A 14,705-nucleotide genomic window follows, 5' to 3' on the forward strand; every position below is an offset into this window, starting at 1 on the left:
ATCCACCTCTCTCCCCCACTAAGTAGATGCCAAGTACCCTCACTGCTACCAGATAGAAGAGGTTATTGAGAAAAGGATGTATACATGTATTTGAAACAGTATCTGTTAAAGAGATTTAAAATTTTTCCATTTTTTATTAAAGCATAAAACATACACAGTAAGTACACAGACCATAAGTGCACAGCTCAGTAATTACCACACGGTGAAGACAGCCATGTAACCTCCACCCTTAAGAAACAGAGCATTACCATGGTTATTGGGGTTTATCAATTTGTTTATTTCTTATTAGGATCTCCTGTAGTCGGTACTTTGGTTTGACTTTCTTCCATATTGCTAAGCCTATGCTGTTTCCCCGTCCTTTTAATATATTGTAATTCAGGGATACCATTATTTTTTAGTTTCATCAAAGGTAAGAGGTGTTTCTATTTCTCATTTCTTGTTTGTTTTGTTTTTGAGAGGAGAATAAAGAAGTACTCCATACTGAAAAAGAAATTTATGTCCATTTGTTTTATTTTTAAATATTTTCACATACATCAGTATGGTCATGTTTTATATCCCAAGTTTATAAAAAGTGTTCTAAGGCAAAATGACTGGATATACCAAAAGAGATGAGAACTTTTAGAAGTGTGACAGATTGCTTGCACAAAGTAGTATCTGAACTTAAAAAATTATCTTGTATTTCATAACATCCCAAGATAATATAATTAACTGTAAAAAGCACCATTATAATGTATGATACTAAGAAATTAACACTAGTCAATTAACCTTACACAGTGCTTTTTCACTGCCTTTTAAAAAATGTGGTAAAAAACACATACTATAAAATTTACAATCTTCACCATTTTATGTGCACACTTTGGTAGTGGGAGGTACATTAACAGTGCTACAAAATAGATCTTCAGAACTTTGTTCACCTTCACTTGGATTTTTAATGTTATATTTAGTGAAATACTCTTAGATTTATTTGAACATAGATTTTATTGTATATCACACTGCTTTGTTTTCTTGTCTTTCCATGAATACAGTATTTTTTGTTTGATGCTAAACTGTAGTTTGATCTTCTTGAGGACATATAAACAATAGAATTGTTTTAATATATCTAATATTAACAATACACAAATTCATATTTGTGATCATTATTTGACCAGTATGACTCTTGCATATAGTTGCACTTGCACAGGCAGAGATAACTATGTCACAGCTGTTGTCTGTAAAAATGTCATTATTTTCAAGGTGTATTCCCACCTCAAAGATGTTAAGAGATAAGAAATATGAGCCATAAGATTTGATGAAATATAATATACTCTACTTTCCCTGAATGGAATTGGCTTCATAACATCTCTTTGTTTTTCTGTGTCTCAAGTTATAACTATAAACTACATACATATGTATGTGTATATAGATAGGTAAAGTTATGGATGTATACACACTTTTTTCTAAATTGATAAATGAATCTCTATTTTCTAGTTTCCAAATGAAGAAAACTTTCCAAAAGGAGATACTAGCTTTACTATTGAAGACAATTTTCAAGTGAGAGCTGAGTTTAATAAGGACTTGACTAAAAATGATTGTAAGTATATTATAAATAAAATATAATATTAAAAAGTTATTTGACATTGAACAAACTAGTATATAAATATTCATGCTTTTTTCCCCCCGACAGCAATTTTAGATTTCCCTCCTAAAGATTCAGACCATTTATATAATTATTTGGATAATAATTTTAAATCAACAGAGAGGACTTCGTGGGAAAAAAATAAGGTATAATGTGAACAAAGTTGTTTTTCTTTTTGCTTTGTTTTTGTGGCCACACCCTGCAGCTTGTGGGATTTTAGTTCCATAATTAGGGATGAACCCAGCCCCGATAGTAAAGCGTTGAGTCCTAACCACTCGACTGCCAGGGAATCCCCTAAACAGTTTTAATAGTTGTGAGTAAAAAATTTTGGTGAATCTTAGAAACAGCAAGTGTAATTACCCTGAGACTGAAGAGCTGGGTGGGTTCAAGAATGTGAACGAAGGGCGTAGTAGCTGGATTGTGGAAAGTCACAGGGAAAGCAGTAATCAAATGAAATTGGGAAAGTGAGCAGGACCAGATACATGAAGTCTTGCAGGTCAGATTAAGAGGTTTAACATTGGTCTATGTTCCATTGCAAAATTACTGAAGGGTTTCAGCAGAAAACTCATTACATTTACATTTTTAAAAGGTTTTGCTGGCTGCTGTGTGGAAGATGGATTTGATGGACACTGTGGTGGAAGCAAGGAAACCAGTTAAAATGAGCTGTAGATGACAGTGACTTGAAGAAGAGACTGTGGCAGTGAAAGTATAGAGGAGTTGGTGATTAGATTTAAGATAAATTTTGGAGTCCGAAGCATGGATGTTGCTAGATTGGATGTAGAGAGCAGAGTGAAGGAAGGGGAGGAGAAAGCCTCCTGGATTTCTGACTTAACAAAGTGGACTGGAGTGGGCTTTACTGAGTGGAGTCAGCTGCAGGCCTCTATTAGTCTGCGGTAACGGAGGGTGAGTGACTTAAACAACAGAAATTTATTTTGTCACAGTTCTGGAGGGTAGAAGTCCAAGATCAAGTTTCTGAGGAGAACTCTATTCCTGGCATACGGACGGCTACCTTCTCACTATGTTCTCATGTATACTTCCTTGGTATGTGCACATGGATAAAGAGAGTGCAAGAGAGTGAGAATTCTCTTCTTATAAGGACACTAATTCTGGTGGATCAGGGCACCACTCTTAGGGCTTCATTTAGCCTTTATTAGCTCTTAAAGGCCCCATCTCCAAACACAGTCACACTGGGAGACGGGGAAGAAAGCAATAATAAAAGGCGTTGCGTCGTACTGGGGACCCACTAAGAGGCCTGTAAAACAAAACTCAGGATTGTCCTCCCTGAAGAATAAGAAAAGTAAGGTATTCACATACCAGTTCCCATCTCTTTGGCTGAAGGTTACTCCTTGTTATATTAACCACCTGGAACGTTTGGCCTGCTCTACCTGCTGTCCCAGCCACTGTCCTCAGACAGAAAGATGTAGATGTTGAGGTAGGAAGCCTGGGACAGGTAGAGGAGCAATTCCCCAACTGTAGATGACCTCAGAGATAGGCCAGGGAGACGTGGCAGGACAGCAACAGCGTCTGCTACGGTGGTTAATGGTGGGACTCGTAGGAACTTTTCAGTGGGCTGTGCTTCCTGCCATGCAGAAGAGTCTGATCTACTGGGAGAGACACAGAAGCGGACCTTGAGAGAAAGAGACAGAGTTAGTGGCAGCAGAAGCCCCGATTCCAGCTGGTTTTGAGGCCCTGGCCCCAGCTCTGTTCAATTCATACTCGATTTTTTTTTTTCATTGGAGGATAATTGCTTTACAGTGTTGTGTTGGTTTCTGCCACATATTAAGATGAATCAGCCATAGGTATAGATAGGTCCTCTCTCTCTTGAACCTCCCTGTCACCTCCCATTCCATCCTACCCCTCTAGGTTATCACAGAGCACTGCAACCCATATTAGATTTTTAAGGTGATTAATTTCTAGAAGTAGCAACAAAATTAAATCCTATTAGAAGGAGAATAACATAGAGATGATATGACTGTTCAGATATGGAATATATTGAGAGTTTATTCCCTTTAGAAGCAATATTTTGAAGTTTAGATCAACTGTAGATATACCCTAGACCTAAGGACATAAAGAGAAAGCTGTTCAAGCCTTGGGTTTACAGGAAGTGTTGCCTTCCCAGCTCCAGACATGAGGTCTGCTTAAGCCTGTGTCCCTAAGACTGGAACCTGATCTTCACAACCAAATCCCCATAACTCATATCAATCCAAATCAGAATCTGAACCATTTCAAATAAATCCAACAGGTTTATGTTCTGTATTTCACTTTCCAATATCCTTGTTTATTTTAGTGCATTTATTCTATCCTGCCCCTTTTGGGAGGAACTTTGCCCCACTATAGCTCTGCACAATGTGCTTGAAAGCATTGTTTTTATAATACAGTTACTAGAATTTGTTCAGGCTATAGGGGAAAAATGCAATAAGAGGATTTTGGTCTGTAGTTTTGTCTCTTCTTTCTGAATAGGTGATGTCACCAGAACAGAAGATCTCAACATTAAGCCCTGTTTCTACTTTATCTTTTAACTCAAGAGATGATGACTTCATGCTAGAATTCTCCGAGGAGTCCCTGAAAACGCAAACTTTACCTGGTAATGTTCACTTTCTCAATGTACATAATTGCTCCCGTAATTGTCTAATTAGAGTTCTAATCTATCTGTCCATGTAAAATGAAATTTTTCATTTGAGAGATTGCTGCTGCTGCTAAGTCGCTTCAGTCGTGTCCGACTCTGTGCGACCCCATAGACAGCAGTCCACCAGGCTCCCCCGTCCCTGGGATTCTCCAGGCAAGAACACTGGAGTGGGTTGCCATTTCCTTCTCCAGTGCATGAAAGTAAAAAGTGAAAGTGAAGTCGATCAGTCGTGTCTGACTCTTCACAACCCCATGGACTGCAGCCCATCAGGCTCCTCTGTCCATGGGATTTTCCAGGCAAGAGTACTGGAGTGGGGTGCCATCGTCTTCTTTGTGAGAGATTGCTGCTAAACTAAAAATAATCTTGAAACCAGACTCACTGTCTTATACCCTCACTCCTTCCCACACTCTGCTTTGACTTTTTCTGTTGAGGACGGCTCTTACTTCCAAATCCAATACTCCCTTCTAGCTCTCTGGTACCTTCTTTATCCTCTCATCTTCTCATCTCAGACCTCTACCATTGCCAACACTTCTCACAGCTGTAACTCCAGAGCCTGGCCCCTCTATAGTCCCTTCCCCTCCCAGGGAACGGGTTCACTGTGAATGTCAGTCATGGTTGACCTCATAACCTCTTAGCTTCCCCTCTTTTGCTTTGGGATCCTGGCGTTATCAGGGAGCTCTTCAACTGCTGCGACCTCAACTGCATTCTCAGGCTTCTGTGTCTTCACTCATTACACCTCTTCCCTATGAGTAATTTCCTGCTTCTTGGTAAGATAATATATCTATAGGATCTCTTCCACTAACTTCTGTTCCTCTCTGTTTTCTTGCAATCTCATCAGTGTATCTTCCCTTGATTCTGAAGTTAGGCTGAGTGAGGAGTAAAGTTGTAGGTAATTTTTTGGTCGTGGGTGGATGATATAAAAATGAAAGCCGTAAAGTGCCTGGAGCATTGGGTTGGGGAAGGTTTAGTGAGTGTGGGTGGTAGAGGAAGCAAGGTAGGAAAGAGTCAGTGTGGGAAGAGTGAGCATTGAAAACAAGTGAAGTGATAGTGACAGACAGATGGTCTACACAGTCCTACCATGACTTTTACTATTTAATCAGGGTTTAACTTTCCTGTCAATGTTGCTTAAGCAGTTTGTTAGGATTACATCATAACACTTTACAAAAGAATACCATTGACTTACCTCCTGTCCTGCTACCTTCCCAAGTGATTGCCAGGGTTTATTTCCAACGAAACAGAAACTCTGTCAAGAAGGAACATTATTATAAAATAGGAAACCATAGCATTTTAGGTAAAAACTTTAAGCTGATATAGTTCTCATGCAGTATTACTATTTTTTCAGCAAATATTACTGCTTTTAATATTTTCAGGAATATATCAACTACTAGTGATGCTGAAAGGAATTCTAAAACTCAGCCAAAATCTGCCATAACATGTGTTTACCACAGTTGAACTCTTATCACATAACAGTGTATCAAAATAAAGCTAAAAGTCTTCTTTACCTTGAAGGTCAACATATTAATCCATGAGTATAATAAATATATGAGAGGTTATAACACATCAATAAATAAACCTTGAACTTCAGTCTCTGGAGAAGGAATATAAAGTTGAGAACAAAACCTAAGTTTGGTTTCTTGTCTTAACTCTGCCAGTTGGTATTTATGTTACCTCTAGGCCTTGGTTGGCAACCTCATCTGTAAAGTGAGAATGATGAATCCCTTCTTGGTTGTAAAGTACTTGAAAAGTTCAGTGCTATATAAATAGAATGCAGTATTTGGTGGGGTAGGTGTGGTGGTGGTGAATGGAAATTATTAGCTAAGAAAAGAAAAAGAGAAGGATTTCAATATCAACCTTAAAAAAGTTTCAGAGTCTAAAATTAAGTTTGAAATCTTTATTTTTTTGAGACCAAAACCATTAAAATTTTTTAAAAGGAAATGTGATTTTCTTTTTCTGGCACAAGGCAGAAGGTACTTTTTGCTTTTTTGTATGGATACCCACTGTTTTCTAAAGATTGAGTGATATCTATAATACATTTTTAATCAGCTTTTTTTTTCAGTAATGAAAAAATCAAGTTCTCTGGAGAATAAGAAGAACCTTCAAAGGCTTTCCTTTGAAGTAAGTAGAACCCGAGCTCCACTTGTTACTTTGCCACCTGCCAGTGGGCCACCTGACTTAGATTCTTGTTCATTTATGATGGACTGTGACAGGCAAAAGTCTTCCGGTTCTCCCATATTCAGCCTGTGTGAAGAGTCAGCAGTTCCTTCTTTTAGCTTTGGGCCCAAGGACCAAAGTGAAGGTTCTTTCTCTAACGAATCTAGGGAAGTGACTCCAAGTGATGTTTCACTTCTTGATAATACATCTACTCAAAGCAAGTGGCTGAAATATCAAAATACACGCCAGCGCAACTTGACTGCTCCAGACAGAGTTGATGAGAAAGTAACAGATGGCTTCTTTGCTGAGGCTGTTTCTGGGATGCATTTTAGTAACACAGGTGAAAGAGAGAATGATGCTGTGAATGAAAGTTCTTTAGACTCTGTGCATTTACAAATGATGAAACACATGCTTCAACAGCAGCAGCAGGATTTTAGCAGTCAAGATTGGGTTTGCAGAAAGAAGGCATTTTCTTTGAATATAAACGAGGCTTCTAAGACTGAGGAAATTCACAATTTGTTAGGAGAGTATGCCTACTACAACTGCAGTCTAACAGGAGATTTACAGGTGAGGAAATGTACCAGTGTTTTCTTGGTGCATCTTTTCCAGTACTTATCTGAATTTCAGCAAAAGAATTACCAAAGTCATACAGGTGAAATGATTTTAGTCTTGAAGCCAGTGGCTTTAGGATTTTTTTTTTAGAGTTTTCCAGAACTCTTGCTACAGTCACATTTTTTAAAAAAATTCTTTTTATTTATTTAATGAATTTATTTGGCTGCACCAGGTCTTAGTTGTGGCCTATGGGATCTTAGTTCCCTGATCAGGAATCAAACCCAGGCTCCCTGCATTGGGAGCATGGAGTCTTAGCCACTGGACCACCAGGAAAGTCCTAGTCACATCTTTGACTTAAGACCTTTCTAGAGGTTGTAAACACGAAATTACATATTTGAAAGTGTCTGGTGCAGTATCTGGCACATAAAAGGTACTTAAATTATAGTTCTGTTTCCACCATCACTTCCACTACTACTATTACTGTTGTTTTCATTTTTACTGTCAGCTCAGGTTTGATTATTTTCATTTCACTATCAGCTCAGTTTTGCTGACCAGATCATTATTAGGGTAAAGGTACATCCTATTTACATTGGTTATGAACAGTTCTTACTGTAATTGTGACCAGAAGTAGAGATACATAATGATTCATTCACATCAGTTAAATTTTCCCTATAAAAATATTTAAAAATTTATTAAGGGGCCAACAAGAAAAGTTAGTCTTATTTATCATTAAAAGTGCGATGTCATAGCCTTTCCTGCTGTACTCAATTTCTCATTTAAAATTAGAAAATGATTTTCGTGCATTCTGGAAATCAAAAGAAAAAATATTATCTATAGAATTTGCTTATTAGTAACAGTATTTTTCTGGAGTTATTGTAATAACTTGAATTATTGCATTTTAGGAGGTAAATGACTCTGAGCTATGCTTCCCAAGTGGACAGAAAGTAAAATCTGCATGTCTTCCCCAAAGGCAAATTCACATACCAGCTGTTTTTCAGTCTCCTGCTCATTATAAGCAGATTTTTACATCTTGTCTCACAGGTATGAGACAAGATTTTTTTAAAAATTTTACTATGATTGATTGCTGCTTAATGTCAATAGTATAACTGTGAAAAAGTGTAGTATCTTATATTATGAATTTTTACATTAAATTTCTGCTTGAGATTTGGTATTTTCTATATATTTAATCCAGGTTTTGACAGTAACTTATATTTTAATTTCAGATCAGAATTGTCTATTTAAGACAATTTAAGAGTGGGAAATGCCTGTATTATCTTTTTCAATATGTAGTATAAAAATTTTTTTAAAACTAAAAGTGTTAGAGGTAGTTTTGATAAATCAAGTAGGAAATTATAAGTATGGTATATGATTAGTTGATTGTTTTTTTATACAAGAGTAATACTCATCTTTTTAAAAATGGATGTTAATGTTATGTTACAGTTTACTCTGTCAAAGGCTATTTTCAGATTTAACTAATAGTACATATCTGATACAAATGTGAAATTCTTTTGTATTTAATTTTCATCTATATATTTTTTAATTACCTTAAAAAATTTTTTTTTGTAGAACATTTAAATATATTGCTATTTGGATTGGCACAAAGGTTGCACAAAGCTCTTTCAAAAGTTGACATATCATTTTACACATCATCAGATAGAGACAAACTGAAAAATGTAGACAATAATGTGCCATCCTGCCATCATCAGCAGCCTGCAAAACTGGTCATGGTTAAAAAGGAAGGTCCAAATAAGGTATTTTTCCCTCTTCCCCTCCTTTTGTTAGACTTACTTGTTTATAAAAGTCTTGGTACCTGTTGCTGTACAAAAGGTTAAAGTGTTAAGTCTTGACTAGGAGTCTTCTGCTTGAGGCATTAGTAACTAGCATGTAGTAAACACTCAGTACCTTTTTTCTGAAAGATGATCTGCATTCGAGGAAACAAAAATAGGAGTTAAGATCAGCTTTCAGATTGCTTGGGAACTTGCTGCATAGTAGCAGATGCAGAAAAAGATGTAAAAGGGAATTTTATATAATACTGGAACTTATAAAATAGGAGGGATGTGCAAATTACAGGAAGAGCACTGGGAAGGGAATGTGTCCCCACCTGAGGGCTTAGCGAATGCAGGGATGAGCCTGAAGAAAGTAAGGGCTGAAACTGGTCTCTAGTATGAGTAACAAAACTGATAAGGCCAGAGGAATAGAGAAGCATACTGACTTAATTCATATTGCTGATAACATTATGGAAGAAGTTAAGTTAGTAAAATGTGTACAATGTTGACTGATGGTTTGTACTTGTAACTGTACTTTCACTCATAATACAACTTTCCTGCACTGCTTGCATATTCTACTTCATTGTTAGCTGAGTTTGTAAATTTGGATTTAAATTTAGTTGCAAAAGCAAGAATTCATAAATAATATTGAGAAGTCTCCAAGCAGCCTTTAGAAAAGTCTTGACAAACATGGTGCTAAAACAGCAAAATAAATAAGTAAATAAAAACATTATTTTTCTTACTAAGTTTCAATATCTTTGTCCCCTCAGGGTCGTCTCTTTTATACCTGTGATGGACCCAAAGCTAACCAATGTAAATTTTTTAAGTGGTTTGAAGAAATGACCCCAGGATATTTAACACAGGAAAAATCTCTACCTAGCATGGTTTTAAGTGATATAAAAAGTATTGGCTTCTACTTAAGAAGTCAAAACATACCCCTCTATGAGGAATGCCAACTTTTCGTGAGGTATGTTTTATGATGCTAAGTAACTGCCTCTAATTGTATCAAAATAGTAACCTCACATCACCAGTTTTCAAAGAGATTAAGTTAGGAAAAATAGCTAAAAGATAGCTCAGTTTTTATAACTATAAAATGGGAATAATTCTCTAAAGCTGTTTTTGGTCCCCTCTAAATATTGAGCAGATATTTGGGGTGGCTCAGTGGTAAAGAATCTGCCTGTGAAGGCAGGAGATGTATATTTGATCCCTGGGGCAGGAAGATCCCCTGGAGAAAGAAATGGTAACCCACTCCAGTATTCTTACCCGGAAAATCCCATGGACAGAGGAGCCTGCTGGGTTACAGTCCCCAGGGTCACAAAGAGTCAGACACAACTTAGCAAGTAAACCACATTAAACAAACATTGAGCAGTGTCAGCAATATCAAGATTACTGGCAGGAATGCCATTTTTCTAACCACTTTTACATTAATCATAATCCTAAGGAAAACTCTGAAACAAATCCCAAGAATAATTTTTATCAGTGCAGGATAATACATAGTGATCATTCACAAACCTCAGCTACATAGTTTATAGTATCATAGAATGCTACATTTTGGAAACAGTTGTTATAAAAGTTGAATTACCCAAAAAGTAAAATAATGAGCATTTGGATGATAATTTAATAATAACAGCATTTATTGGGAGCTTGTATATGTCAGGTACTCTTCTAAAGACTCTGCAATATTATTTAATTGTCATAATTTACAGCTATGGAAATATAATCTATTACTCCATTTTACAGTTATAGAAACTGAAGTATTCTATATTTTAGATACTATTCCTATCTGTCTCTTTTAAAAGTAATGATGTTTCTGTGAGGCTTGTCTTTGACACAATATATTTTTATTGTGTATATATAGGAGATCCAACCAGTCCATTCTAAAGGAGATCAGTCCTGGGTGCTCTTTGGAAGGAATGATGCTAAAGCTGAAACTCCAGTACTTTGGCCACCTCATGCAAAGAGTTGACTCATTGGAAAAGACTCTGATGCTGGGAGGGATTGGGGGCAGGAGGAGAAGGGGACGACAGAGGATGAGACGGCTGGATGGCATCACTGACTCAATGGACATGAGTTTGAGTGAACTCCGGGAGTTGGTGATAGACAGGGGGTCCTGGCGTGCTGCAATTCATGGGGTCGCAAAGATTTGGACATGACTGAGCAACTGAACTGAACTGAACTGATATATACATATGAAAGTGTGTTTCCCAGATGGCTCAGTTGTAAAGAACTCACCTGCCAATGCACGAGTAGAAAGAGATGCAGGTTTGATCCCTGGGTCAGGAAGATCCCCTCGAGAAGAAAATGGCAACCCACTCCAGTATTTTTGCCTGGGAAATCTCATGAACAGAGGAGCCTGTTTGGCTACAGTCCAGTTCAGTTCAGTCACTCAGTCATGTTGGACTCTGTGCGACCCCATGGACTGCAGCACGCCAGGCTTCCCTGTCCATCACCAGCCCCTAGAGCTTGCTCAAACTTATGTCCATCAAGTCTGTGATGCCATCCAACCATCTCATGCTCTGTTGTCTCCTTCTCCTCCTGCTTTCAATCTTTCCTAGCATCATAGTCTTTTCAAATGAGTCAGTTCTTCACATCAGGTGGCCAAAGTATTGGAGTCTCAGCTTCAGTATCAGTCCTTCCAATGAATATTCAGGACTGATTTCCTTTAGGATGGACTGGTTTGATCTCCTTGCAGTCCAAGGGACTCTCAAGAGTCTTCTCCAACACCACAGTTCAAAAGCATCAATTCTTCAGCACTCAGCTTTCTTATAGTCCAGCTCTCACATCCATGGAAAAACCATAGCTTTGACTAGACAGACATTTGTTGGCAAAGTAATGTCTCTGCTTTTTAAAATGCTATCTAGGTTGGTCACAGATTTTCTTCCAAGGAGCAAGCATCTTTTAATTTCATGGCTGCAGTCACCACGTGCAGTGATTTTGGAGCCCAAGCAAATAAAGCCTGCCACTATTTCCATTGTTTCCCCATCTATTTGCCATAAAGTGATGGGACTGTATGCCACGATCTTCATTTTCTGAGTGTTGAATTTTAAGCCAGCTTTTAAACTCTCCTCTTTCACTTTCATCAAAAGGCTCTTTAGTTCTTCACTTTCTACCATAAAGGTGGTATCATCCTCATGTCTGGGGTCATTGATATTTCTCCCAGCGATCTTGATTCCAGCTTGTAATTCATCCAGCCCAGCATTTCTCATGATGTACTCTGCATATAAGTTAAATAAGCAGGGTGACAATATACAACTTTGACGTACTCCTTTCCAGACTTGGAACCAGTCTGCTGTTCCATGTCCAGTTCTAACTGTTGCTTCTTGACCTGCATACAGATTTCTCAGGAGGAAGATAAGGTCATCTGGTATTCCCATCTCTTTAAGAATCTTCCACAGTTTGTTGTGATTTACACAGTCAAAGGCTTTGGCATAGTCAGTAAAGCAGAAGTAGATGTTTTTCTGGAACTCTCTTGCTTTTTTGATGATCCAACGGATATTGTCTATTTGATCTCTGGTTCCTCTGCCTTTTCTAAATCCAGCTTGAACATCTGGAATTACGTGGTTACAGTCCATGGGGGCTACAGTCCATGGGTCACAAGAGAGTCGGACATAACTTATTGACTAATCAGAACAACAGTATATAAAAGCATATAAACATACACACTCTTTGGTTCTTTCCTTTTCATACTCTATTTTAAAGAAATTTTTAAAAAAAACATTTGTACTTTGAAACTTTCAGGTGCAAAATAAGTCCTGCAGATGTAATATACAGCATGGTGACTGTGGTTAATATTATTTTACTGAATATTTTAAAGTTGATAAAAGTAAGATTTCTCATTACAATAAAAAATTTTTATACATGCAATGAGTTCTTCAGTGCTTTTTAAAAAAATTCAATATATTTGTTTATTTGGTATGCCTTGCAGCATGTGGGATGTTAGTTCCCCAGCCAGGGATCAAACCCAAGTTCTCTGCAGTGAATGCTTGGCATCCTAATCACTGGGCCACCAGGGAATTCCCCTTTATTTATTTAAAAATAAACAAAAACACTTCATTTTTTTTTTACAAGAAAAAACTTTGTGACTGTGTGGTGATGGATGTTAACTTGACTTATCATGGTGGTAATTTCATAGTATACACATAAATCATGATGCTGTACACCTGGAATAATAAAATGTATGTTAATTATCTCAAAAAACTTCATACTTCAATATTCAAATTCAGTTTTGTCTCTTACTCATTTTGCAGAAAAGGATTTGATTTTCAAAGAAAACAGTACGGTAAACTAAAGAAGTTTACTACTGTAGATCCTGAATTTTATAATGAACCTAAGAGCAAACTTTATCTTAAACTGAGTCGGAAAGAAAGTTCATCTGCTTACAGCAAAGGTGGGTTGATGTGATGATGCTGTGACTGAGTCTAGCCTTGTAGCTCAGTTATAAGTGTGGTGTGTTGTGTGCTCTTTGTATGAACTATAGGTAGCTATAATAGGTACTAGATTTAGCTTTGCTTTGTTGACTCACTTTTATCATTTAAAATAACTAATCAAATAACTAAAGCAAGCTAGGTGAGGATAAATCACAAGAGTAGGTCATGAAACCAACATAATAACCCAAATTAGTGTACATAAGGTCCTTAGAAAGCATATTTTAAGTTTTAAGGTTTTTAAAATGTTACTCAAGTGATATAGTTCTGTAAGTAATCTTATAGAATTTATCTTTTTTACTTAATAGTATAATATACTGCTGCAGTATACAGATATTATTGATGTTGATCTAAAATCTAGTCTAGATTACTTGTTTTGTATATAGCATTTTATTTTGTGACTGCCACAGTTCGTTCATTCACTCTTCCATCGATGATCATTTGGTTTCTAAGGTCTGCCATTGTGAACAGTGTGCCATAAATATTCTTACACTATCCTGTAGATGTGCAAGAGTTTCTTTTAGATATAATACTAGGAATGAAAATGCTGTTACAGGAAATGAAAATGCCACACAAACCTGTAGGCTGTAGTGCCAAACTGATTTCTAAAGTGGTGATGTCAATTTATACTCCTATCTTGTGACTCAGCATACTCAAATGAGTATAAAATGATCTCATTGTGGTTTTAGTTTGCATTTCTCTGCTTGCCAGTGATGTTGAATAGCTCATGTGTTTATTAGTTATATATTTCTTCTTACCCATTTTATTATTGTGTTGTTTATAATCTTACCATTCTTTATATATTTTTCATGTAATCTTTTGTTGATATATAAATATATATATAGTGACTATTTTCCTTCATGTATAAAATAGTAATAATACTACCTATCTGACATTTAAAATGTCTGCTGACCCAGAACGTAACATAGGTTACTGTGTTTTACTTAAAAAACAACATTCCCATACAGACATGACCTGCTGATGGACTCTGATCTATTTACCTGTCCTAGGTGCTTAGCAGTTATGTGGTTTGCTGCCGCATTTCTCATGCTCAAAGTCCTCTTGGTAGCCTTAGTTTTTTGCCCAGAGTTTAACCTCAGGATGGATTTTGGAGTCCACTGCTCCAAGAGTGATAGGATTATTCCATCATCTATTAAATAATGTTCCAGTTGGCCTTCTGTACCCATAATTCCTTGTAGAAATCTGTTGGGGGAAATTCTTTGTGTGTGTGTTTTCAGAATTCCTTTCTATCTGTGAAGGTTTAGTGGTTTCCCAGCTTTGTAAGATTTTGTAAGATTTTATCATCCTTTTTGTCCCGTTCCCTTTGTGACTTCCTTAAGAATCTCTGAAATAAGTCTGGCTTTCCCTGCCCCACCGCTGGCTGTTTGCTAGCACTGTACTGGATTTGGATTTCATATTCTTCTGTCGTTTCAATAGGATTTAGGGAGAAAAAGAGGGTTTTTTTTTTTCTGTCAGCTATTTTGAATTGGAGATCTTTTTAAAATTGTGAATATTAAATAAAGTATTTGCAAATAGGAAATTGCTTAAGTATATGTTACCTCAATTGGCAG

At 36.8% G+C, this 14,705-nt stretch overlaps 1 protein-coding gene across 1 annotated transcript in view; it reads left to right on the forward strand.

The window, feature by feature from the left end:
* ZGRF1 (zinc finger GRF-type containing 1) overlaps positions 1-14,705 on the forward strand; it is a 53,479-nt gene that overhangs the window by 21,943 nt on the left and 16,831 nt on the right. The window contains exons 11-18 of the mRNA XM_040237444.1: positions 1,468-1,570; positions 1,664-1,761; positions 4,076-4,199; positions 6,298-6,959; positions 7,847-7,985; positions 8,511-8,695; positions 9,481-9,677; positions 12,958-13,097. Of these exons, the coding sequence (XP_040093378.1) occupies positions 1,468-1,570; positions 1,664-1,761; positions 4,076-4,199; positions 6,298-6,959; positions 7,847-7,985; positions 8,511-8,695; positions 9,481-9,677; positions 12,958-13,097 (1,648 nt within the window). The remainder of the gene's footprint in view (positions 1-1,467; positions 1,571-1,663; positions 1,762-4,075; positions 4,200-6,297; positions 6,960-7,846; positions 7,986-8,510; positions 8,696-9,480; positions 9,678-12,957; positions 13,098-14,705) is intronic.

This window comes from Oryx dammah, unplaced genomic scaffold (genome assembly GCF_014754425.2).
Source record: "Oryx dammah isolate SB20612 unplaced genomic scaffold, SCBI_Odam_1.1 HiC_scaffold_3, whole genome shotgun sequence".
Lineage (NCBI taxonomy): Eukaryota > Metazoa > Chordata > Mammalia > Artiodactyla > Bovidae > Oryx > Oryx dammah.